Source organism: Rana temporaria, chromosome 1 (assembly GCF_905171775.1).
Source record: "Rana temporaria chromosome 1, aRanTem1.1, whole genome shotgun sequence".
Taxonomy (NCBI): domain Eukaryota; kingdom Metazoa; phylum Chordata; class Amphibia; order Anura; family Ranidae; genus Rana; species Rana temporaria.
The window spans coordinates 335,936,718-335,964,103 of record NC_053489.1 but is presented as its reverse complement, the minus strand read 5'-3'; the positions used below and the strand labels follow the sequence as shown (position 1 = coordinate 335,964,103).

Genomic DNA, 27,386 nt, shown 5'->3' with positions numbered 1-27,386 from the left:
CCATGCATTTTTTGCTGTGAAAATGACAATGGTCCTAAAAATGTGTCAAAATTGTCCGCCATAATGTCGCAGTCACGAAAAAAAAAAAAAAAAAAAAAGCTGATCGCCGCCATTGGTAGTAAAAAAAAAAAAAAAAAAAAAAAATAATAAAAATGCAATAAAACTATCCCCTTTTTTGTAAACGCTATACATTTTGCGCAAACCAATCGATAAACACTTATTGCGATTTTTTTTACCAAAAATAGGTATAAGAATACGTATCTGCATATTGCATTTTTTTCAAAATTGTCGCTCTATTTTTGTTTATAGCGCAAAAAAAAAAAAAAAACGCAGAGATGATCAAATACCACCAAAAGAAAGCTCTATTTGTGGTAAGAAAAAGGACGCAAATTTTGTTTGGGAGCCACGTCGCACAACCACGCAATTGTCAGTTAAAGTGACGCAGTGCCGAATCGCAAAAACTGGCCGGGTCCTTGAGCTGCCTAAAGGTCCGGGTCTTAAGTGGTTAATGCATTATAAAATGTTGCCTTTGAGTTTAGATACATTTTAAATACAGGATGGTATAGAATAGGAGGTGGCTGCTGGAAAAATAAATAAAAGAAATCGGACTACAAAAAAAATAAAAATAAAATACTAAATTTAGAATGTAGAGAAACAAGGCCTGCACAGAAAAAAAAGCAGGAGCTACCAACATGGTTTGAAAGCAGAAACTGCTTCCTTCTCCTTTTTCCATAAGATACTTTAAGTGGTTGATGTGAGCATACATAAATGTATAACAAAGCAATTATGAATATAGAAAACGTGGATCAACATGGGTGCCCCAAGAAAAATGAAAGCTCACTTGCCAAACACTAGTCCTGTTGGTTACTATAATAAAAATGTGATCAACAAAATGAATGTAATAGATAGAACCTGAATACAGATAAACACAACATTGAAAATTATGTATATAGTGTGGTCTCCTAAGACCAAATATCAGACTGCATACTTTAAAGCTCTTCCATCAGATATATAAAGCTCTCCAATATGCACATATACAGTCAAATTACTGTTCCTGTCAGCGGAAAAGGCTTGGTCACTTACACACATAGAACAGACAGGCACTTTATTAACCCAACATGAAGACTGAATAGTATTTTGAAGCACCTGTCTGTTCGTACAAATAAAGACCAGCAGTAATATTTAGTGGTGTATACATACAATCTCTGTATTTGGTTTTGTGAGAATTTGATCCATACTCTGCAGAAAGCTATAACAGTGCTTAATCTTACAGTCCACCTCAGAACAGTTTCAATAACAGCTCATACGTGGCATTGATGATACCCCAAGACAGAATGGATCTGTGATAGTTTAGATGGGCACCACGGAATAGGTGTGTCAGTTTTCCATCACGCTCTGTCCATATAGTCGTGAGGATTTTCCCAAAGGAGACGAATTCTCCTCCAATCTGTGACTGCATGCGGGCCTTCACCACATTCAGTGGAAAAAACAGGAATCCCAACATGGCTCCAAGCAGTCCACCACAGATGAAATCATTGATTAGGTTAGCACTATAGCTTTTAGCTTCTGGCAAACACTGTTTGATTGGCTTGCGAAGACCAAAAAATAAAGCATTGCTTGGTCCATTGCGGACCAGTATGGGAATTAAACCACGATAATACTCCCTAAATCCATAGGGTCGAAGCACTTTGAAAGCCTGATAAGTATTAGTGAATCGATTGTGGTGTTTGTAATCCTGCAGCAAAGTCTGAATTCTCTCAAAAGGCGTAAGAATGGCTTCTGTAGTTCCTGCAAGGATTGCTGCTACACTCCTTGTAACAATCTCAGGAGAATCTGTATGTCTTAGCAATAGGCTGGAGAAGTCCTCGTAAAGGCCAAACATCAGGGCAAGAGTTGTGGTTTTCTGCATAAGTGGGGGGAGTATTCCCCTGTATAAGTTACGGATCCCATCCCTCTCTAGTTGTCTTATAGCATCTCTGGTTCTCAAGCCATATAGCTGTTGTCTGAAGAGCACTTTCTGGATGGGGAAGGTAATTGCAATGTTTGTGAAGGCAGCAAAGTAACCACACACATAATGCTTACTAGTTCCAATAGCTAGTTTATGATGCATAAAGTCTTGTTTTGATTTTGAGAGGACCAAATCACTTTTTCGTTTTTCATGCGCCTCCGAATCCATCACAAATAAAGGGGCACTTCCTGTCACGCAGGAAACATCAGGTTACCTAAAAGGCAAGGAAAAAAAAAAAAAAAACAATTATTTAAAGTGATACTAAACACACAGTTTAAATTTACATGGTCCCTTTTAAAAAAGGGACAGAAAAGTTATTTTTTTCCTAAATAGCTTCCTTTACCTTAGTGCAGTCCTCATTCACTTACCTCATCCTTCGATTTTGCTTTTAAATGTCCTTATTTCTTCTGAGAAATCCTCACTTCCTGTTCTTCTGTCTAACTACATGCAGTAATGTGAGGCTTTCTCCCTGGTGTGGAGAAAGCCTCTTGAGGGGGCGAACAGGAGGGTCAGGACGCCCACTAACACACAGCTCCTTTCTCTATCTGAAAAGTAGAGAGCTTTCTGACTTTCCTGCTCGCCCCCTCTCCCCTCAAGAGGCTTTCTCCACACCAGGGAGAAAGTATCGCATTAATGTGTGTAGTTACAGACAGAAGAACAGGAAGTGAGGATTTCTCAGAAGAAATAAGGACATTTAAAAGCAAAATGGAAGGATGAGGCAAGTGAAGGAGGACTGCACTAAGGTAAAGGAAGCTATTTAGGGAAAACTAATTTTTCCCTTTACAACCCCTTTAATTTCTGTATGGGGAAGATGGCACTGTAACCATTAAAAAAAAAAAAAAAAAACACAACACACACACAAAAACATCCAAGTACCTTTTTCCTAATTGATATACAGCCGTGACATGACCCAGATCTTTCCCAACCTGTCTCCAGGGAATCAAAAGCCGGAGGAAAATCTTTTAGTCCTTTGCTGCTAGTCACATGTAAAAAGAAACAAATATAATCAATAAACTGTTTTAACTTGGCATACAAATATATATTTCAAATTAACTATTATTTTTTGACAACATGGTGTGGGTGGATTTCTGCCAGTCACAGGCTGTGTCACGTCCCTCCAGCCTGTTTCTAAAAATAAGAGGGAGTTGAAGCCTCCACAATCTACATGTAATATAGTGTTTACCTGGTCAGTTGGCATGGAGGAGGGAGAGAGTGGGCTGTCATTTACCACTGTGTATACACCCACATGTGTGACTTTATGGTCACATGGGCTGCTTAGATGTGATAGGGAGGAAATACTCATAGCATAGAAACTCACTGAAAACTGAGCATGTGTAGAGTTGCCACCACAGCTGCAAAATCCCTAGCGGAATTGGGGACATGGACAGAAAGTGGAGAGAGAGCGCAGCAGGATCAACCAGTTTTTTTGCAGAGTACAGAAAATGATTCTCATAGTGACTGAGTATAAACAGCATGCAATACACCATTTGATAGTTTATGATGTGGGTTTAGTGACACTTTGAGATCTCCAATAAAATTAAAACTGATCTTGTATAAAAATTAGGTATAATCATTGACTTTAGTAGCTCCTATCAATTTGTCCTCCCTTACCTGCAATGAAGAAGTAGCCATCTAGTACCAGGCAACCTTAAAAACACTGTGCCTGTGCTAGCTCTTCTACTACATCTTGTGGACAGGACAATGCAATCCCCCCTTAAAACAAAACAGGCAAGACTTTTGTCGCATATTGGGAGCGGAGCTCTACTTCCTAAATAATACCAGTTTTACTGTACCACAGAAGAATGGCAAAGAGCAAACATTCTATTGTGTGCACTTACACAAGACGACAAGCATGTGGCAAATTTTTAATATTCTATGTTTTAATACCAAGAACTATGTAATCCACTTTTGTTTAACACTAAGCAATCTTGTCATCAGCGCATTCGCACTGGGGCAAACTGAAGCAATGGCACCTGTGTTCTTCAGTCTGCATGCCGTTACCGGCAGCTCCCGCGTGCATGAGCGGGAGCGACGACATGTCGGCGGCTGGGGGAGGAGACGTGGACACTGCAGGGGCTTCAATCTGAGGTAATACATAATGAGCTAGTATGCTATGTTTACTAGCTCATTATGCCTGTGTCTTGCAGGGCTTTTTTTTTTTTAACCAGGGTTTACTTCCTCTTTAAAGTGAAGAAGTCATAACTGGTGTGCCGCTTCCAAATGTCATGAGGAAAGTTTGTAAAGAGCAATAAAAGATAACACGTGAAAAAGCAAACAAATTACATTATAACAAGGTAAAGCATGCCAAATCTAAGCCTGGACTTCTGCCATAGAAGACAGCAGACATCACAGAATTCATCAGTTAATAAATGTTCAACGTAAAGTTTTGAATCAGTTAGGCCAAAGGGTAACTCCACTTTGGGGGGGGGATGCATACAATTGCAACTCAAGTTACATTGTAATTTAACCAGTTCCCGACCCCCGCATGTACATATACGTCCACAATATGGCACGTACAGGCACATGGGCGTACATGTACGTCCTCGCCTATTAGCGGGTGGGGGGTCCGATCGGGACCCCCCCCGCTACATGCGGAGGTCGGGTCCGCTCGGGGAGCGATCCGGGACCACGGCGCGGCTATTTGTTTATAGCCGCTCCGTCGCGATCGCTCCCCGGAGCTGAAGAACGGGGAGAGCCGTGTGTAAACACGGCTTCCCCGTGCTTCACTGTGTCGGCGCATCGATCGCGTCATTCCCTTTATAGGGAAGACACGATCGATGACGTCATTCCTACAGCCACACCCCCCTACAGTTGTAAACACATACTAGGTGCACCCTAACTCCTACAGCGCCACCTGTGGTTAACTCCCAAACTGCAACTGTCATTTTCACAATAAAGAATGCAATTTAAATGCATTTTTTGCTGTGAAAATGACAATGGTCCCAAAAATGTGTCAAAATTGTCCGAAGTGTCCGCCATAATGTCGCAGTCACGAAAAAAATTGCTGATCGCCGCCATTAGTAGTAAAAAAAAAAAAAATTTAATAAAAATGCAATAAAACTATCCCCTATTTTGTAAACGCTATAAATTTTGCGCAAACCAATCGATAAACGCTTATTGCGATTTTTGTTACTAAAAATAGGTAGAAGAATACGTATCGGCCTAAACTGAGGAAAAAAAATGTTTTTATATATGTTTTTGGGGGATATTTATTACAGCAAAAAGTAAAAAATATTGCATTTTTTTCAAAATTGTCGCTCTATTTTTGTTTATAGCGCAAAAACTAAAAACCGCAGATGTGATCAAATACCACCAAAAGAAAGCTCTATTTGTGGGGGGAAAAAGGACGTCAATTTTGTTTGGGAGCCACATCGCACGACCGCGCAATTGTCTGTTAAAGCGACGCAGTCCCGAACTGTAAAAACACCTTGGGTCTTTAGGCTGCATATTGGTCCGGGGCTTAACTGGTTAAGGTCATAAAGAAAAGAAAGAAAAAAAATACCTTTTTTCAAAAGTGCAGCACTGTAATGGTCTGTAAAATGCAATGCAATATGGCTACCTGGAGGTGTTCTGTACACAGATGTTGTACAAAGCGCCCCCTGAAAATTGAATTTTCTGATCGATGGATTGGCTTACTGATTTTCCCAGAAATCTGCACCAAGATACATTAGATTGCTTTCACACTAAAAGCGGCCCAGGCGTCAGCGGTAAATTGCCACTATTTTTAGCAAGGCTTTACCGTCGTTTTTTCAGCTGCTAGCTGGGTGCTTTTAACCCAAAAGAGGGTTAAAAGCACCCACAAATCGTCGCTGCTCCTAAAGCACGGCAAAGAAGCTGCTGGCAGGACTTTTGTTGGCGTCGGGCTTTCAGCTGAGGCTTTTTTTCAGCGCTAAAGTACCTCAAAAAGACTTTTTGTGGAGGTATTTCCAAAGGAAAAAAAAAAAAAAAAAATCGCATCTAAAAAGGGATGCAGACTAGGGTTGTCCCGATACCACTTTTTTAGGACTGAGTACAAGTACCGATACTTTTTTTCAAGTACTCGCCGATACCGAATACCGATACTTTTTTTTAAATGTGTCCCCAAATGCAGCCATGTCCCCCCCCCCCAAATGCAGCCATGTCCCCCCCCCCCCAAATGCAGCCATGTCTCCCCCCCCATATCCAGCCATGTCTCCCCCCCCATATCCAGCCATGTCTCCCCCCCCCCCCATATCCAGCCATGTCTCCCCCCCCCCCCCATATCCAGCCATGTCTCCCCCCCATTTGCAGCCATGTCTCCCCCCCCCATTTGCAGCCATGTCTCCCCCCCCCCATTTGCAGCCATGTCTCCCCCCCCCATTTGCAGCCATGTCTCCCCCCCCCATTTGCAGCCATGTCTCCCCCCCCCCATTTGCAGCCATGTCTCCCCCCCCCATTTGCAGCCATGTCTCCCCCCCCCATTTGCAGCCATGTCTCCCCCCCCCATTTGCAGCCATGTCTCCCCCCCCATTTGCAGCCATGTCTCCCCCCCCATTTGCAGCCATGTCTCCCCCCCCATTTGCAGCCATGTCTCCCCCCCCATTTGCAGCCATGTCTCCCCCCCCCCATTTGCAGCCATGTCTCCCCCCCCCCCATTTGCAGCCATGTCCCCCCCCATTTGCAGCCATGTCCCCCCCCCCATTTGCAGCCATGTCCCCCATACCTGCATCCCGCCGCATCCCCGCTGCCGCCGACTGGCTAATACGCGTGGGGAACATTACAGCTTTCATTTGAATAGCTTTAATGATTCGCGCCGTGCTGCGTATAGACACTCCCCCTTGCTCGGGATTGGACAGTTCACCCGAGCAAGGGGGAGAGTCTATACGTGGCGGGAAAAACTACAGCAATTCAAATGAAAGCTGTAATGTTCCCCACGCGTATTAACCAGTCGGCGGCAGCGGGGATGCGGCGGCGTAATGGGGGGGGGGGGGGGGGGTGGTATCGGGGGTATTTGCGGGAGTACAAATACTCCCGCAAATACTCGGAATCGGTCCCGATACTAGTATCGGTATCGGGACAACCCTAATGCAGACCCTGCAATTAACCTCATTTGAGCCTTGCAGGTGCAGCAGCTGATTGAGAATTATAAAACCACTCTCATACAGATTCACTCTGCACATATACACAAACAGCCATTTCTTCAGAACAAAGAGTAGGACTTTGCAACAAGGTTTGTCAAAAATCCCTCCAATGTACATAGAACACCCAGGAGGGGAAGGTTTCGTCACTCCCCCCACAACAAAAGTAGAGTTACTCTTTAAGTGCGAGTTACGAAAGGAGTTGAGAATCTACAAAAGGTAAAATTGAAATTGTATGAATATATTTACTTCAAAAGCTTCAATATTTACTTCAATTTACACATTTCATCTGCACATGACTGGATACATGCAGTAAGGCCTTGAACACTGGACATTAACTCTAAAAACACCCAGCATGTTAGCCTGTGTGTCCATGCTGGCATTTGGAGGAGTTTAGAGGCAGGAGTGTTTAGAGATAAAATAAAAAATCCCCAGTACATCCAGAAGCAGCATTTTGGACAGAAAAACACTTGACGCGTGTAAACTTGAACGCATGTTTAGCACTCGAGCGTTAATTCGTTTCAATGGCCAAAATAAATTATTATTCTGGCCAATGAAATGAATGAATTATTCACCCAAGCACTTGACGCACCTAGATGTGTTACACGCATTTACAAGCGTTTTTTCTGGCAAAACTCTGCTGCCAGGAAGAAAGGCATCTAGGAGAGATGGCCAAATGTCCAGCGTGCACGAGGCCTGCATAGACACATAATTTATTGTGTGAAGATTAACTGTTAGGTTTAAAACTGAACTCCAGGGTAAAGAAAAATGCTCCCTTACAATAGGGTTCCTCTGCAATGCACGAGTTAAATGCTCGTTTATGCTTGGGGTACCAACAAAAAACGTTTACTTACCTAATGAGTCACTTGCTTCCTTGACAGCTGGCACTCCCCTCTTCTCCCCAACACTCCTGCTTGTGGGCGCTCCCTCTGCATTCTCATGGGCCCTTAAGCATACCATTTGAAACTTCCTAGGCCAATCTCCTTCTGAACAAGCTAGCTGTTTGGCTAGTACACTGATCAACTGGGTAAGGATCGAGTCACTGACCTGGAAGTAGTGACAAGAAAGTCAGATATTCTTATTTGCATGCTTGCAGGTAAAAGCCACAGAATATTAAAGTAACAGATTAAACATGACAGCCATTTTCAGAATAAGTAGCCATAGCAACCTCCTCCTCTCCCCATTACAGAAAAGGCTTCCTGTATAGAAGCAGAATGTTGATAATGTGTAGAAAGGATTAAAGCTATTTAGAAAAACTGTATGAAATACTGTATTACAACAATCAGGATAAAGAAATCCTTACCCAGTCAAAAGACCCTGCAAAACAGAATAATTCTGTTTTGCTTCTAAAAAGGCCTGCAGGACACAGGTCATCTCTGCCTGACAGTTATATAATGCAGGCTGATGTAGTCAGGTCTGTTTGCCTAATTCTACAAATATTTTACTTACTGCTAACAAAGTTCTTGGAAAACACAACAAGGCAAACAATGCATATAAAAAGGAAGGTCAATGATAAACATTAAACAAAGCCACAAAATTCTCTTTACTATAAACATGGCTTTTTCTTAAAAAAAAAAAAAAAAAACACACACACACAACTGTTTAGATCATATCACATGCCAGTATTAGGATTATACTTATATTGTTTTTTTATAGTGTGAAATGTAGATCTGTTACCAGGAATTTCTATATACAATTATAGATACAACCATGTGAGAAAGTTAGACCTCATGGAAAAACATTGACTACAGTGTTTGAACAGGCAAATATTATATCTTTAGTCAAACATTGCCTACAGATAGATGATGCACATAATGAAAGCCTTTGAAAAAAAAAAAAAAAAAAAAAAATTGTGTACTGTGGAGAAAATATTACATTTTTTGTACTTACCGTAAAATCTTATTCTTGAAATCCACTGAGGGCCATAGGCATATAGTTATTATTAGACAAGTTGGTCATATTGCTGCCATCAGGAGTTTGGGACACCAAAAAAAAAAAAAAAAAAAAAAACCACAACAGTAAGCCAGCCCCTGTATAACCCCACCTGCAACCATCAAGCCCCAGTACAAGCAGTACATGAGGTCAATAACACAGAGGAACGGGATCTACAGTGGATATAAAAAGTCTACACCTGTTAAAATGTCAGGTTTCTGTGATGTAAAAAAAACAAAAAAACACACGAGACAAAGAAATCATATCAGAACTTTCCACCTTTGTGACCTATAAACTGTACAACAGTTGAACAACAAACTGAAATCTTTTAGGTGGAGAGAAGCAAGAAAATAAAAATATGGTTGCATAAGTGTGCACACCCTTAAACAAATACTTTGTTGAAGCACCTTTTGATTTTATTACAGCACTCAGTCTTTTGGGTAAGAGTCCATCAGCATCACACATCTTGACTTGGCAATATTTGCCCACTCTTTGCATAAATGTTCCAAAACTGACAGATTGCGAGGGCATCTCCTGTGCACAGCCCTCTTCACATCACCCCACAGATTTTCAATTGGATTCAGGTCTGGGCTCTGGCTGGGTCATTCCAAAACTTTATTTTTCTTCTGGGGAAGCCATTCCTTTGGTGATTTGGATGTATGCTTTGGGTCGTTGTCATGCTGAAAGATGAAGTTCCTCTTCATGTTTAGCTTTCTAGCAGAAGCCTGAAGGTTTTGTGCCAATATTGAGTGGTATTTGGAACTGTTCATAATTCCCGCTACCTTGAATAAGGCCCCTGTTCCCCCTGAAGAAAAGCGGCCACTACTTGCCAGATATTCCTGCAGCTTCTTTAATGATGCTGTAGGCCACTTGGCAGTTTTGCTGACTAATTTTCTTCTTGTCTTTTCATCAATTTTGGAGGGACGTCCAGTTCTTGATAATGTCACTGTTGTGCCATATTTTCTCCACTTGATGACGACGACTGTCTTTCCCTTTGTTCCATGGTATATCTATTGCCTTGGAAATTTTGTACCCTTCTCCTGACTGATACCTTTTAACAATGAGATCCCTCTGATGCTTTGGAAGCTCTCTGCAGACCATGGCTTTTACTGTAATATGCGACTAAGAAAATGTCTGGAAAGACCTACTAGAACAGCTGAACTTGAATTAGGATTAATTAGAGGCACTTTAAATTTTGGCAGGTGTGTACCGACTCCTATTTAACATGTGTTTGAATGCGATTGCTTAATTCTGAACACAGCTACATCCACAGTTATAAGAGGATGTGCACACTTATGCAACCACATGGTTTTAGATTTTTCTACTTTTACTCACCCCCGCCCCCCCCCCCCCCCAAAAGATTTTTAGTTTGTTTTTCAATTGAGTTGTACAGTTAACAGGTCACATTAAAAAAGGTGGAACAAGTTCTGAAATTAATTATCTTTTGTCTCTTTTTTACATCACAGGAACCTGACATTTTAACAGGGGTGTGTGGACTTTATATCCACAGTATGTCCCTCCAACTTAAAATAAATGTTAGTGAAGTACAAAAACCTTTTTATCTTTATTGCCCATTGAGGGACAGAGGACTTTAGTACGATGTGGAAATCATATTACAAACAGTATCTGAAGGGATCAATTCCTAGAAAGCTATAAGAAGCAAGATCAACAAAATGTGGAAATTGACATGACCCTGGGGAAGGTCATCAGGCATCAACCTATTGTTCCATACCAAAAGAGGTAGTCACCAGTAAGCAGAAACTGCTACCTTCAGAATGATGGGCCCCAATTTGAAAAAAAATAAACACCCTCTGAACAGAAGAAAACACATGGACGACCAGCTAAGGTGGTCAACATGAAGTAATGTATACCTACCAGCGTAAAGGCCTGAGCCTAGCATACTAAACCCTTAAAAGGAAAGGGTGCTAGGATAGCAAGGAATGTCCAGAAATGAAGACCAACCAATCTTCAGGGCCTAAAGGATGGAGTCATTCCAGCTCACACTGGTGTTTCATTGGATTGATGGCCACACTATCATGTGTGGCTATAAACCTCCCTGACCAACGATAAAATCGGTGAAGCTAGGAATAAAAATCTACTATCCTTATAAGGGGCAGGACCCTCTGTAGGGGTACAGACCTTTGGTTATGGGGCTGAAGTAAGTATCAATGGACCACAGGAATTAACTCCAGGGATAAAGTGATAATTTTCCCACTCTACAAGACTCTGGTCTGGTCACACCTGGAGTATGCTGTCCAGTTCTGGGCACCAATCCTCTGGAAGGATGTACTAGAAATGGAACGAGTCCAAAGAGGGGCAACAAAGCCAATTAAGGGTCTGGAGGACATTAGTTAGTTATGAAGAAAGGTTGCGAGCACTGAACTTATTCTCTCTGGAGAAGAGACGCTTGAGAGGGGATATGATTTCAATTTACAAATACCATACTGATGACCTCACAATATGGATAAAACTTTTTCGTGGAAGGGAGTTTAAAAAGACACGTGGCCACTCATTAAAATTAGAAGAGGTTTAACCTTAAAACTACTGTGACAGAGGCTCTGTCACTATAAGTTTATAGGAAAGGGTGACCCAGGAGTCTCATTAAGGGTTAATGCAAGGTTCAGAACTAGCATCTCTCCAGATTCTGTAGTTCTGAATTAGAACATTCAATCCTGGGTCCAGGTTGTGCTAGATGCCTGCAACCTGGCTCACTACACAGGTCTTAGAATTGCTCAAGGCTCATTTTGGAGACCGCTCCCAGTGTGGGAGACGGAAAAAGTCTCATCGAGGGGTCAGAGAGCCCAGCCAGAAGCCACAGGACAAAAGGTCTCATCAAGGGGTCAGAGGACCAAGCCACAAGGCAGCGGTCTCAGTCCAGGATTTAAGTCAGGTCCCATCAGGGGTGTAAGGAGAACCCCCAATCCCTAGGCCAGGGGTGGGCCATGCAGCAGGGCACTGCAACTGAAAGCTAGAGAGCCAAGTCTGTGATAGAGCTGAATGACACAGTCAAAAGACTGGCAAGAGGAGCAGCAGTGCTGCCAACGCGCAAGCCAGGCGTTTGTTAATTCTTGTTTTGTGGAAGAAACCCCTGTGTGGGTAACTGGTGTATAAGTGTTCCTTTACTCAAAAGCGGGCTGCCACGCCCTAAAACTAGTTTGGACTGGCGCAGCTCATTGTGAGTGCACCTGTTACTTGAGTTTAATTCCCCAATCTTACACTACGTAGAGGGTTCTTTACTGCAAGAGCAGCAAATATGTGGAATTCCCTTGCACAGGCGGTGGTCTCAGCGGGGGGCATCGATAGTTTTCTTAAACTATTCGATAAGCACCTGAACGACCGCAAAGTACAGGGATATACAATGTAATACCGACACATAAATCACACACATAGGTTGGACTTGGACTTTGTCTTTTTTCAACCTCACCTACTATGCAACAGGCACAGTGAGGTCTCTGCACTTGTGCACTATTGGCATCTACGAGTCCCTTAATAAGGGTGTACCATGAAACAGTCAGAAAGATTGACTTTAGGGGTGTTGAACATAATCGCAGCATCGATGCATCGCAATTAACTACTTGCCGACGGCGGCAGGTCGGCTCCCCTGCGCAAGAGCCCGTAGCTCTACGTCGGCTCTCTCGCAGGCCACTAGGGGCGCGCGCCGCCCGTTCCCGGCGGGCGGGATCGCCGCTGGGCACACGCGATCGCTCGTTACAGAGCGGGGACCGGGAGCTGTGTGTGTAAACACACGGCTCCCGGTCCTGTCAGGGGGGGGGGGATGCTGATCCTCTGTTCATACAATGTATGAACAGAGGATCAGTGATTTCCCTTAGTGAGGCCACCCCCCCCTACAGTTAGAACACACCTAGGAAACATACTTAACCCCCTTCCCCGCCCCCTAGTGTTAACCCCTTCACTGCCATTTTTATAGTAATCCAATGCATTTTTATAGCACTGATCACTATAAAAATGGCAATGGTCCCAAAAATGTGTCAAAAGTGTCCGCCATGATGTTGCAGTACCGAAGAAAAAAAAAAAAAAAAAAATCGTTGATCGCCGCCATTACTAGAAAAAAAAAAATATATTAATAAAAATGCCATAAAAAATACCCCCTATTTTGTAAACGCTATAACTTTTGCGCAAACCAAACGCTTATTGCGATTTTTTTTAACGAAAAATATGTAGAAGAAGAATACTTATCGGCCTAAACTGAGGAAAAAAAATAAAAATTCTATATTTTTGGGGGATATTTATTACAGCAAAAATTGTCGCTCTATTTTTGTTTATAGCACAAAAACTAAAAACCGCAGAGGTGATCAAATACCACCAAAAGAAAGCCATTTGTGGGGAAAAATTTTGTTTGGGAGCTACGTCGCACGACCGCGCAATTGTCAGTTAAAGCGACGCAATGCCGAATTGCAAAAAGTGCTCTGGTCTTTGGGCAGCAATATGGTCCGGGGGTTAAGTGGTTAAGATATTCACGATGCTGGAAGTCGGCCTAAACGATGTCTTATGTCATCCGTCGCTCTGTGCAGTGCTCTGCCTTTCCAGGAGGCAGAGCCTGCCTGGTGAATAAAGCCCCCTTCCCTGAAGCAGAAAGTCAGCTAATGAGCAGACATCCAGTAAATTACAGGGGGAGGAGCTCAAGGAGACCCAACATCAGGAGAGGCTTTACTGGAGGCACTGGAAGGGGGAAGACACTGAGCAGCATGGAGGAGGGGGGAGATCGACTGACACAAATTTGGCGAGTGCCAGTGTCGCTGATCATATCCCTTCACTACCATCACCCCTCTGCCACTGATCCCTCCGCCACCGATCTTGAGCAGCATGGAGGTGGGGAAATCGACTGACACCGAGAGCTGGCGAGTGCCAATGTCACGGATCCTATCCCTCCACTACTATAACCCTCCTGCCACTGATCCCATCAATCCGTTTGCACAATTCCCACCAGTCTCTGATATTAAACTGGTAAAACGTTTGACCAACCTTAATACAAGAGTCCTTCAGTTACAAAATGTTTGTGGGTTTCCTTGCATTAACTGCCGATTTCAACAGTAATTTGACTAGGTAAGTCCATAACCCTCAATTTCCTCTTTTTGAGCCAATTCTTCACTGGCCTTCAGGGTGCTGGCATGTTGACTGTGGGTAGCCAGCTGTGACTTGTGGCTTTGCTGCCCACTGCGCATGTGGCTTTGTGAATGGTCTTGCAGCCTTCTGAGACCTGCAACGTGTCCCAGAAGGTTGCACACTGGTGGGGGGGGGGGGGGGCAGGGGGAGAACAGAAGATCCGAGCATCTGAGGAAGAGCAGAAATTCCCTTTTTTAGTGAGGTTCCTCTTTAAAAGAAAGAAGGATCCAGGATCATTTCAAAGGTCACATGTCCTGCATGACTCAACCATGCCAATAACTTCTCCTTATTTATGAGCCTGTACAATGCCAAGATTTCTTCTGCTGTTCATACAGAGACTTGTATTAGAAATGGCTACAGAGGAAGCTTATATGTGTAAGCATATTCAATAAGGCATTGCAAGGTGTAAGGAGCTGCAAATCGCAGCAATCCCATTTCTGTTGTCTAAAAATATGTATTCCTGTTGCTGCACATTGCCAATGCTCTTTGTACACCTTACTGGACATTATTCCTTTCATGCCTAGTGGTCATGTAAAGCTTAGCTGCCCAGGCCAAATTTAGCAGCATTAGTATCTCTTCATATTTGTCAAGGACACGAAAGGCTTGTTTTTCATAGACTGAATAGACAAAAACTTAAAATCAAATGTCCAGCAACTCCCTCTAGACTTGAATAGGACCAATCCCTCCACAGTATAAAAGCTAGGAGTGTGGTCCCATTCTATGGGGTATTACTGTGCATGTGTGTCCAGGGCTGTAGATTCCTGCACAGAGGATAAACACTGGCAGAGGCTATCACTGTAATGGACAGGCAAGTATGCACCTGGGTGCTAGTCTTCTAGCATAGGGATGGTGAGCTGGGGCCTAGATTTTTGGCCAAAAAATAAAAAAAGTGAACTTGTACTTTAAAAAATAACTCTAAAACATAGAAAGAACTGCATGAAATAAGTAAAATTTGGTAAAATTATGTAAGCAACACAAAAGAAGTCTACTGGGCCAACTACTTAAAATTGTGTAATGCACTAGAATCAGAGACTCAGTTAACCACTTAAGCCCCGGACCAATATGCAGCTAAATGCCCAGAGGTGTTTTTACAATTCGGCACTGCGCTGCTTTAACTGGTAATTGCGCGGTCATGCAATGTTGTACCGAAACGAAATTTGCGTCCTTTTTTCCCCACAAATAGAGCTTTCTTTTGGTGGTATTTGATCACCTCTGCGATTTTTTTTTGTGCGCAACAATTAAAAAAAGACTGAAAATTTTTAAAAAAAATTACGTTTTTATTTTTTTCTGTTATTTTTTTGTAAATAAGTAAGTTTTCTCTTTCAATTACGGGCACTGATATGGCAGCACTGATGGGCACCGATGAGATGGCACTGATGGACATCGATGTTTAGTACTGACGGGCACAGATGAGGTGGCACTGATTGGCGGCGCTGGTATGCGGCACTGATGGGCACACATAGGCGGCACTGATGGATACTTATGGGTGGCACTGGGCATGGATGGGCACTGTGGGTGGGCACTGTGGGGTGGCACTGATGGACACTGTGGGGCGGCACTGATTTACCCATGTTGCCAATCAGTGCCCATTTGTGGGCACTGATTGGCATCTTTTTTTATTTTTTAATGTTTTTTTTTTTTTTGGCCCCCTTTTTTTTTTTTGCCCTTCCCTGGTGGTCCAGGGTGGGCTTCCCTGGTGGTTCAGTGTGGCGATCCGAGGGGGGGGCTGCGCTGATAAACAATCAGCACAAACCCCCTCTGTCAGGAGAGCCGCCGATCGGCTCGCGTCTGTCAGACGTGAGTGAGGAAGAGCCATCAACGGCTCTTCCTGTTTACATCGTGATCAGCCGTGATTGGACACTGCTGATCACGTGGTAAAGAGTCTCCGTGAGAGACTCTTTACCTTGATCGGTGTTGCGGGGTGTCAGACTGACACGCTGCAACAATGATCGCCGCGATGCACGCCCCCGGGGGCGCGCAGCGGCTCAGAATCCTGAGGACGTTAATGCCCGTTTACCAGCAGCAGTGTGCATGAAGCCTTAGAGATGAAAGGGATGAACTTCTGTCTGTAAATGAAGTCAGTTTAAAGCAACCTTGTCAAGTAAAAAAAAATGTTCCTCGGATTAACCCCTTAATTTACTCTAATCGGCATTAACTCCTTAGTCTCCATTTAATTCATATTTTCCTGCTGATTTTGTATTTACTTCTATTCATAAACCATTACAACTTTTGTTTGTTTGCTTTGTTCATTAATATTTTTACACCTTTAACATAAATTTTGTCGTTTCACATTGAAAAAAAAAAAAAAAAATGTATCATTACTACCGCTGAAAAGTTACGGTAGGTATTTAGTGCGTACTAAAATTATAAAAAAGCCCAATATAAACTTAGTGGCGATTTTATTTTTTATTAAATTTCTTTAAAATTTGATTGAAGCAGAGTATTCAGTCTTATTTTATTGCCGCCTTGTTTAAGAGCCTCATGTTAAGGGGTTGTAAATCTTTAAAATAAAAAATAAAAAGTTCAGAATCATGAATTCTAAGAAGAAAAAATAAAAATGTTCATATGTTATCCAGATGCATGCAGCTCTAGTGTAAAGGCAGGCGTCCCAATATTTTTGGTAATATAGTGTAGGTACATGTAACAATATACCACACCTGGATTTTATAATGCAACTGGAAAACTACAATCCAACCAAATCAAATTAAAGCACAGAATAAACCAAAAGCACTGTGAAGGTAAGTGTAATGGGTTAATTACAGTTACCTACTGGTATCCTTGTTTAACTACTACCATACCGGGCCTATTCTGGCACTCCTCTCCTACGTGTAAAACACATATTTTTCTAGCAGACACCCGAGGGAATAAAATGTCGGTTGTTGCAACCTTTTTTTATCCCGCACGGTATTTGCACAACAATTTTTCAAACGTGTATTTGGGAAAAAAATAAAAAAATAAAGTTTAATGAAAAAATAAATAAAAACAGCCCACTTTTTTGTATAACGTGAAAGATGTTACGCCGAGATACACAACATATCGCGCTTTAAAATTGTGCACACTCATGGAATGGTGCCAAACTTTGGTACTTAAAAATCTCCATATGACGCTTTATATTTTTAGGTTACCAGTTTAGCGTTAGATGAGGTCTAGTGCTAGAATTGTTGCTCGTAGTGTAACGCACGCAGCAATACCTCACATGTGTGGTTTGAACAGCGTTTACATATGTGGGCGCGATTTACGTGTGCGTTTGCCTCTAAACGCAAGCTACCAGGGACAGAAGCATTTAAAAAGATAGCGATTATAATTATATATATATATATATATATATATATATATATATATATATATATATATATATATATATATATATATATATATATATATATATATGTGTGTATGTATGTATATGTAAACATCCCTTGTAATAGGAATAGTGTGTGACAGGTCCTCTTTATGGATAGATGCAGGGGTCAATAAGACCCCACATCTCTCCTCCAGGCTGGAAAGCACAAGATCAAAAAAAAAATTAAAAAAAATCACAATCTCATGCTTACCAGCCGCGATCACGCCTTTTACAACCATGGCCCGGATGCGATGTCATAACGTTGCGCCCGGTCCTCCGACGGTCTTAGAGATGACTGGTGACCATCTATCTGGTCACCAGAAATCTCTATAATCGTCATCCGGTGGCGGCCGATTCTTTCTCCGGGTCCCAGATGGCATCGGAGAGCCTGGAGAAGCACCTGATGGCGGCAGGAGGGGGGAATATGCCCCCTCCGGTGGCCTGTAAGAACGATCAAGCTACGGAAATGCCGCCATGATCGTCCTTATGGTGCACAGAATCGCAGGCTGAAAACAAGGATATCTGAATGATGCCTGTAGCTCCAGGCATCATTTAGAAATTCCCACGGAAAGTCAAAGATGTCCTATGACATCCTTGGGCTGGAAGCGGTCCACTATCCATTAGGATATAAATTTACTAATTATAGTTCAGAGTCTAGACAAAAGAACACTGATAATATCTGTGCACAGATAAAACAGAGTCCTAGGTCACCATTTAAAAAAAAAAAAAAAAAAAAAGAAGAAGAAGGCGCTTTCTCCCTCACACCTGGTGAACATAGAGTAACGCGCTGATAGAGATGGGTGTACTGCACAGACCCAAGCTCCCTATCACGGATGCCACTGGCCCCAGCGCTGCGACTAGGTCAACTTAAAAATGCACTGGCCAAATTGTTCTTATTCGTTTAAATATCTGTCCCCATAATAATGGCGCTGTGTTATTTTTAGCTTGCATGCTGCAAGGGATTACCGATTGACACTACTGTTTAACCTACACTCCAGATAAGGTCTTTACCAAATGAATTACAGTCATGTGAAAGTGGAATAAGAAACCGCATTCCAGCGTAAACATGAAGACAAAGTATTTTAGAACAAATCCAAGAATAAGTAGTTCACTTAGTCTTGTATTGTTGTGAAAACAGTAAAACTTCCACAATATAATGAAAAGAACATGTGCTCTATATGTGTACAAAAGTTCACAAAACCTATATAAAGCCACAACCGTTCTGTATAGGAAGAAAGCCTGTAAGATATAGGAGAAAATAATGATGTGCAGTTTGATGAACTGTATGTACAGTACACACTAGCACAAAGTATACGCGACAGCCACATGTTTAAAAAAAAACAGATAAATTAGACTGTGAAATGAAAAAAAAAAAAAAGGAGCCGACATGCCTAAATATAGAGCGCTGTTAAAACCAACAGTCTGCACTTTGACTCCAATAAAAACTGTACTCAGTAGGCAAAAATAGCAAGACGTTCTGGCTCATCATGCAGAGATAACTTCTTAATTGGTTTATTTAATATGTCATCAGCACTTGGATTTTCTTACTCCACAGCAAACAAAAGGGTGATCAAAGTTGAAACAGGACCAATTTAAATTTCACAATTTAGCGGGGGTTCCATTTGTAGTTTAAAATTACTTACCAATGAGCCACAAGCCGTTAGCAAAAATAGGTAATGTGTTTAAACCCAAAATACAAACAAAATAACTATTGCAGCTTACCAGTCCTTAGATGCATTTCATTTTTTTATTCAGGCTTTAATATTTTCACCTGGTAAATTTGTGAACATCATAAATTTCTGAGTGACTAGGCTGAAGCCGGCCATAGATGAATTCGAAACTTGTCTGGGTCAGCAGGGACTGGCAAAAGATTCAGGCCATCTATGGGCAGCCCGATTGTACCAAAGTTGATCCATCGATTGACTTGGGTACAAGCAGCACGTCGAATATCTGGCGTGGCCGGATGTGATCGAGGCAGGATGTGTCTTCTTGGAGCTCCTGCTATCCTCCGGTAAATTATCCTGATTGCAGCCGATTGACCGACTGTTACCCGCACCGATTGTGTTCCCACACTAGCGGAGTCACCCTGGAACAACAGAATGTGTTTCTTCTGCTTTTTAGAGGATGTCAGTCTGCAGCCGCTATTAGAAGAGGGAAGCATGGTGGTTAGCTCCGCCCATGCCATCTCGGTTCCTGTCTCCACTGCACAGCGCACCAGACTGCAGACCACGAGGATGGCGCAGCAGGCGAGTAATGTACCTCAGGTACCGGAGATCTCCCCTTAAGTGCCGCAGGATATTAAAAGTAGATACTGCTGCCATAACTGGACCGATCCTGGAGGCCATAGCGGTATCGAAATCAGACCTCATGGGCCGCATTGATCTGCTAGCCTCAGAATGCAATCTAATTCGCCATGATTTAGACAAAATCAGGGGCAGATTGACCACAGCGGAGGATTGTATTTCTGAAGTGGAGGATGCTTCATATACCCAGGGCTCCCAACTGGCAGAGCTCAAGGACATGGTAAGATTACTTCAACACAGGGCTGATGACGCTGAGGACAGAGAAGAAATAATGTGAGGGTAGGGCTGCCTGAGGGGACTGCCACTACTGCATTTGCCGAGAAGTTCTTCAAATCTCTGCTTTCTTTGGGTGATCTCCCCCCCCACATATGTTGCTGAAAGGGCACACAGAGTTCCCACTGGAGCTATGCCCTCAGGCGCCCCCCCCCCTCCCCGCCACGGCCGTTTCTGGTCGGGTATCTCAATTACAGAGACCGTGACAGGAAGCATAAAGAGTTAAAATTTGAAAATGCACACAACATGCCATTCCCGGATTTCTCGGTGGAGACACAGAGAAGACGTCGCTCCTTTACGCATATTCAGAGAAGGCTCAGAGTATGTTGTACCCCAGCCACCTCTGAGTGCAGTACAAGGGCTCTGTAAAAAAAAAAAAAATCTGAAACCCAACAGGATGCCTGCAACTGGCTGGATCACAACCAACGATACCACAATTGTCCCCAGGTTGTTGCACTTTGTTTTTGACCTTTTGGTTTCTCCTTAACATTTACATAGACCCATGGTCATTGTATAACTTCGGCGGTTTTCTATTTTTTTTTTCCCCACTTGTTTGTTCTCCCATCTCACCAAGGATGTGAATCTGCGGTGACGCATGAGCATTGGTTTTGGAGTTGTTTTTGCTGCGCGTCCCACACTGCAGAACGGTAGTAGGTGCTTTAACGTTACTTATATTGAGCAAGCTGATGTTATGTGGTGAATCGGTTGCACAATTTCACCCATAGAGCATGGAGTCTCGTGCTGAAGATACACTTTTTCATCCACGATGCCAAACTGTCGATACTTTTGGTTGAATTGTTCAAGGTTTTTTTCTTACAGGGATCAAGCTGCATACCGGACAATTTTTGGTTATTTTTTAGCTTCTGTAGTTTCTGGTATAACAGCAGGGGAGGGAATAACTGACCAACGCCATATTATCTATGCTTTTTATACACTGATTGTACATAGGAATGTGCGAGTTCTGCCGATATATTTTCTTTCCGCTAGCAGAGTCAATCTGGTTGTCATGCATTATTAACTGTTTCAATGGATAGTAAGATTAAGGTACCGTCGTGGAATGTTAGGGGGTTAAACAACAAAATTTAAGAGGGCGGCAGTGTTCTAATACCTTAAAACAGGTTAAGCCACATATCGTCCTACAAGAGACTCACCTGGGAGGAAATAAAATGTTATCCCTACGCAAACCCTGGATTCAGAAGGCATTTCACATATGCCAGAGGAGTCTCTATTCTGATTAGCAAAGCGGTTTCCACACACAATCCACCAGGTGTTTATGGACCAAGGGGGTTGATATGTGGCAGTATTATTGGATGTCTCCCATCATAAAATTTGGATGGTAAACATATACTTACCCCCTCCCTTCCAATCAGGAGGGTGAACTCTTTCTAGCCAAAGAAAGGGAGAGTGAAAAAACCCACGCAGACTCTCTATCAGAGGCTAGCTACATGTCCTTGCTAGAGACAAGACGCTCCGTAGCACTGCACTTCACAAATCTGGCTCATACTGAGTCAAGGCAGAGGGCGAAAAATATTTTTGCTGAGGGTGACAAGAATGGCAAACTATGACCCTCTAACGTTAGACGAGTTGCTACAGGGCCTTTCCATGCCGAGACTATCCGATTCTGATGTTGCCTTTTTAGATGAACGTATCTCTGACTGGAAATTGAGGCAGAAATACTTGCTTTACCACAACAGAAAGCTCCAGACGGGCTTCCTGCAGACTTCTAGAAAGCATACATGTTCCAATTAGCTCCCAGACCAAACCTGCTCTTTGCACATTGTCGGGAGCAGGGAGCCTTGCCAGCCTCCATAATGGAAGCCTATATGGTGCTTCTCTTTAAACCTGGCAAGAACCCACAGGAATGTTCCTCGTATCGCCCTATTGCGCTACTTAATATGGATCTGAAGATCCTCACTAAGGTGCTAGCATCTAGGTTGGCCAAGGTTATGTCAACCTTGGTGAACATTGACCAAACTGGATTCATGCCCGGCACGAACGGACACGAACCTAAGGTGGTTATTCACACATCTACACATCACACAGCTAGACACTACAGATTTTCCGGCTAAAGTTAATGTCTCTATAGATATTGAAAAAGCCCTTGACTGATTGGCAATACATGCAAAGTATTGGAGAGTATGGGATTCAGTCCTGGATTCCGCCGCTGGATCACACTGTCATATAGTGACCACGGCCGGCAATCTGGCTGGGGATTGTAGTTTTTGGAATTCTTTACAATAGGTAGAGGTACTAGGCAGGTTTGCCCTCTTTCCCCATTTCTTTTAGCCTTAATGATGGAACCCATGGCCTGGGCACTTAGCAAGTCCACTGAGGTAGGGGCAATTCAGGTAGGGAATATTAAAGAATGTCTAGCACTATACGACGACGACTTTCTCTTGTTCCTCAGGGATCCGGGCCATCTCTTAGAGCACCCCTACAGATACTAGACAGGTTTGCCTAATTTTCAGGCCTACGAGTGAACTGGAGCAAGTCATCCAATCTGCCACTGGGTCCCGAGGCACGGACCCAATTGGATGGTACCCTTCCATTGCAATGGGTTTCCTCTATCACTTATCTGGGGGTTAAAAGAACTACCAATATTCGGGACTACATGTCACTGAACCTCCTTCCGTTTGTGACTCGACTTAAAGAGGAGTTCCAGCCTTTTTATGTTAATTAAAAGTGAGCAGCTACAAAAAGTGTAGCTGCTGACTTTTAAAAAACAGACACTTGCCTGTTCCACGGTCCAGCGATGCGGAGCGTCGCTCCTTTCCCCACCTCTCCGCCGGCACCTCCATTCAGACTGAGCACCCGGCAGTGACAGCTTTCGGCTTCACAGCCGGGCACGCACTGCGCTCTAGGAGTGGACAGGCGATCTCCTGGGACCTGTCACGTGTCCCAGGAGATCGCCTAGAGGGAGGGGCCACCTAAGGCAAGAGGAGTCGCCTAGGTGGTCCCTGGGCAGAAGGAGGAAGTAGGACAGGAAGTCACACTCCTACCGAAGCCCCCACTCCCCCCCCCCAAAAAAAAATTACATGCCAAATGTGGCATGCAAGGGGGCAAGGAGTGCTTAAAGCAAAAGTTCCATTTTTGGGTGGAACTCCGCTTTAAACAAATTACTCAGGTCTGGAAGAAATTGCTTCTCTCGTTATTGGGGCGTATTTGCCTCATCAAAATTAAGTTTTTACCCCTAATATTGTACTTCCCTACGCCATTCTCCTCTATGGATTCCCAAAGCCTTTAAGACACTAAATATTATCATAGGGTCTTTCTTATAGTCTCCTCAGTCACCTCACATAAACATTAAGGTACTTCAGGAGCCAAGTGGGCAGGGGATTGGCACTTCCGGACTGGCAAAAGTACTATCTGGCAGGTCTGATGGTATTTGCTAGGCGTTGGCGGAGGACGGGGACTCTGCCACAGTTTTGGAAGCGGCAAACTTGGTGTCCTACGAGAGTTTGCGACTGGCCCAAAACCCAGCCTGCCTCTGACAGTCTTGATGAAAGCGACCATTAGGGCCTGGGGGACTATTACCACTCTAATGTCTCCTAGTTATACAGGAGTTATGCCTTCGGCCCCGTTGTGGCTGAACCCAAATCTCCCGCATTTATGCTCCCTCCCGGATCCCATGATTTGGGCCTGTGTGGGTGTTAGAGTGTTGGGAGACATCACCAGGGAAGGGAATCTTATTACATTTGATCAACTATAGGCAAGACACGACCTACCCAATTCCTTATTTCGCCATTTGCAGCTGCGCCTCGCGTTTCAGGCACAGTTCAATGGCCAAAGAGTTGAATGCCGCCCCTCAGCACTAGAGACACTCTTAAAAAGACGAGGAACTGTCCAAACCACTACCAGTTACTTACAAATCCCTCTTTAACCACTTAAGGACCCCTTCACGCCGATATACGTCGGCAGAATGGCACGGCTGGGCACATCAATGTATATGTACGTTGCCCTTTAAGCCCAGCCGTGGGGTCACGGGCGTGCTCCCGCGACTCGGTCCGAAACTCCATGACCGCGGGACCCGATCACCGCTGGAGTCCCGCGATCGGTCCCCAGAGCTGAAGAACGGGGAGAGCCGTGTGTAAACACGGCTTCCCCGTTCTTCACTGTGGCGGCATCATCAATCGTGTGATCCCTTTTATAGGGGGACACAATCGATGACGTCACACCTACAGCCACACCCCCCTACAGTTGTAAACACATATTAGGTCACACAACCCCTTCAGCGCCCCCTGTGGTTAACTCCCAAACTGCAACTGTCATTTTCACAATAAACAATGCAATGGTCCCAAAAATGTCAAAATTGTCCGAAGTGCCCGCCATAATGTCGCAGTCCCGAAAAAAAAGAAATAAAAAAAAAAAAAACGCTGATCGCCGTCATTAGTAGTAAAAAAAATAAAAAATATTAATAAAAATGCAATTAAACTATCCCCTAACGCTATAAATTTTGCGCAAACCAACCGATAAATGCTTATTGCGGGGTTTTTTTCCAAAAATAGGTAGAAGAAGAATACGTATCGGCCTAAACTGAGGGAAAAAAAAAGTTTTTTTATATCTTTTTGGGGGATATTTATTATAGCAAAAAAGTAAAAAATATAGAATTTTTTCAAAATTGTCGCTCTATTTTTGTTTATAGCGCAAAAAATAAAAACCGCAGAGGTGATCAAATACCACCAAAAGAAAGCTCTATTTGTGGGGAAAAAAGGACGCCAATTTTGTTTGGGAGACACTCTTTTTTTTTTATTTTAGACATATGCAGTTGGTCCATGCCCTGGTAGCCCAATTTCCTGATGGAATTCCGCAGCTAATAGAAACTAGAACAACTGGTGAGAAAGAGAAAAGAAAAAGGGTTGATCTCAACTTTTTATACCCATTTAGTAAAAACAGAACCATCAGATATAAATAAATTATGTGAGTGTTGGTTGAGAGATGTCCCAACAGTAATGCAAGGCTTTCTCCCTGGAATGGAGTGTCGTGCTCACCACCTCCCTTGGACGACAGGAGAGTCAGGACACACTACGTTGCAGATAGAGAAAGGAGCTGTGCGTTAGCGGGCGTCCTGACTCTCCTTTCACACTTGGGCGTTTTTCAGGCGCTTTAGCATTAAAAAAAGCACCTGAAAGAAGCTGCATCTGCAATCCCAATGTGAAAGGCTGAGTGCTTTCACACTGAGGCGCTGCGCTGGCAGGGCGTCAAAAAAAGTCCTGCAAGCAGCTTCTTTGCAGCGCTTTAGGAGCGTTGAATACACCGCTCATAAAGCCCCCTTCCCATCGAGGGAGCTTTTTTTAACGTCAAAGCATTTTTCGGGCGCTGGCAGTGTGAAAGGGCTGTGAAAGTACTCAGCCTTTTTACATTGGGATTGCAGAAGAGGCTTCTTTCAGGCGCTTTACAGGCTTTTAACGCCAACATGCCCGTGTGTAAGGGGTCTTAGGTCAATGATCCTATGAGCATCCCTACCCACAGCACATTGGGCCGGGGGAGTGCAATTACATGACAACTTACCATGAGTAACCTACACCTATAGAAAGGGCATTTTTCAACTTTAGTGAACGGTGCACAGCTTATTTTTAGCTACAGAAAGGGATTCTGTTCAGGTTATTAGTGAATTCCCATGCAACCATTCCTAAACTCACTAGCTTGTCCTCTACAGTGATTACTCTCCCTGTATACATTCATTCTAGTAGAGAGGAGGGCATCCAACTGCAGCCGCTGTGACTGGAGGTGTCTGAGGTCTCCCCATTGTGGGAGATAAGTAAACAAAGCGTTAATGTTGCTCACTATTAGCAGCCATACAAGCCCTCCCCTCATGTCCTCCAGTGCCCTAGCAGGCCATATCCTCACACATGAATGACTGCTCCCCAAAGTCACACACCCAGCCCCCAACAGCCACTTCTCTCCCCCCAATGGCTCTATAGTGCTTGGGTGTGGCGGCCCAGCCTTTTGTGCGCACTCACCGTCCATGACGGCACGCCATGCCCAGCTCTGCCCGCCCCGTGCACTATGCAGCCTTCGCCCATTCACAGCTTCATTCTTCACCTCAACCGCTGACAGTTGTGGGTGGGGAGGACCAAGCTTACTTCCGGTCCCATGTAAAGCTCGCCACCAATCGCCAGTTTTCCTAGCGCCATGCCATGCGCATGCGCTCATTTACCCCCCCATCTGTCACCTTCATTCACCACCTGGTCTCTGAGCTCACGTGAGAGTGGCGTGACCAATCAGATGTCTAGACTGGTAGCCGAGCCGGGTAATGGCGGGCTGTCACGTGCTTGTTATCCTCCAGTGGGAGTGTGGGATAATAATATAGTAAGAAGTCATGAGAAAGAGGAGGAGGCGGCTGATGGGTGTAGCTTCTCAAAATGTCGTTGGTCTTGTCTTCAGTGGTTTCCATCGGTAACAGATAAGACTTCAGGCTATTGACAATCCACACCCGTTCCAGTCACTGATAATACTGAATGCCATTGATTTAATATCAACAAGTATTTTCAGAAGGTCAGGAATGGTGCTCCCTTTATTTCTTTCACACAGGGCCGAGGGGCTTCTCACAGAACTCTGCTGATGAGTGGCTGAGAGCAGGTGCCAGGTCAAGTGACTTGGGATGGAGGTGAAAGGTCATGTTGGGAGTTGTAGTTCTACACAGGATACAGTCAGTACAGGTCATGTGACTAGGGATCTGGGTGATAGGGCATACTGTAGTTCTGCAGGTCATATGACTATGGGCTCCATTCACAGAACTAGATCACATTGAGGTGTTTTCCCAGATACCGCATGCAATCCTGAAAATGTCAATTCACTATTGCTTAAGGTGGTATTTACTGCATAACGCAAAAACGGTTGGCAAATACAGCATAAAACAGGAGTGAAAGTCAATTCACAAAGGGAAAAAAAAATTGATAAATAAACAGTGATCCCAGCATGCGATATTAGGCTCCCTTCTCCTATGCTAGGGCCACAGGTCCCAGCATGGGGTATGGTGCGTCTCTATACACCGATCAACATTGCAAAACCCAGTCTCCATTTGTTTTAACACACCCTGCTAGGACGTGTACTTTATTGCTAAAATCACCCCCGCCCCTTGCAGAGTAGCACTAGAAAAGGGAGCGTGCAGCATGTGTCATAGTCATTGCGCAGGCGCCGTGTAGAGCTGACTTTCAGATCTACATCTTTGGCGGCTCCGTGCTGCGCCTGTGCAGTACAGGGGGTCCTTATCCGCCGGGGGACCTTTTTTGGCAGGACACCGGGACGACAGAATTGTTTTACCCCCCTGTTGCCGTGGGCCCCCCCCCCCCTGCCCCCACTGCTGC

The 27,386-nt window shown here is 43.8% G+C and overlaps 1 protein-coding gene across 5 annotated transcripts; it reads right to left on the bottom strand.

Moving 5' to 3' along the window:
- Window positions 1–620: 620 nt before the first annotated feature.
- Window positions 621–26,231, bottom strand: LOC120946365 (mitochondrial nicotinamide adenine dinucleotide transporter SLC25A51-like). 5 transcript variants are annotated; one of them, XM_040361134.1, is made up of 4 exons: window positions 26,040–26,231; window positions 7,959–8,151; window positions 2,885–2,984; window positions 621–2,222 (listed from the first exon to the last, which is right to left on the bottom strand). In XM_040361134.1, the coding sequence occupies exon 4, from the start codon at window positions 2,174–2,176 to the stop codon at window positions 1,280–1,282; it is 897 nt and encodes a 298-aa protein (XP_040217068.1). In that variant the 5' UTR covers window positions 2,177–2,222; window positions 2,885–2,984; window positions 7,959–8,151; window positions 26,040–26,231; the 3' UTR covers window positions 621–1,279. The 5 variants fall into 5 exon arrangements, with proteins under 5 accessions (XP_040217068.1, XP_040217067.1, XP_040217069.1 ...); XM_040361133.1 differs by having other exon boundaries at window positions 2,885–2,981; XM_040361135.1 differs by lacking the exon at window positions 26,040–26,231 and adding an exon at window positions 8,995–9,086 and having other exon boundaries at window positions 2,885–2,981.
- Window positions 26,232–27,386: the final 1,155 nt, after the last annotated feature.

What these genes read in the sequence shown, in the direction of transcription:
- LOC120946365 (XM_040361134.1), bottom strand. Translation starts at nt 2,176, where the DNA reads ATGGATTCGGAGGCGCATGAAAAACGAAAAAGTGATTTGGTCCTCTCA.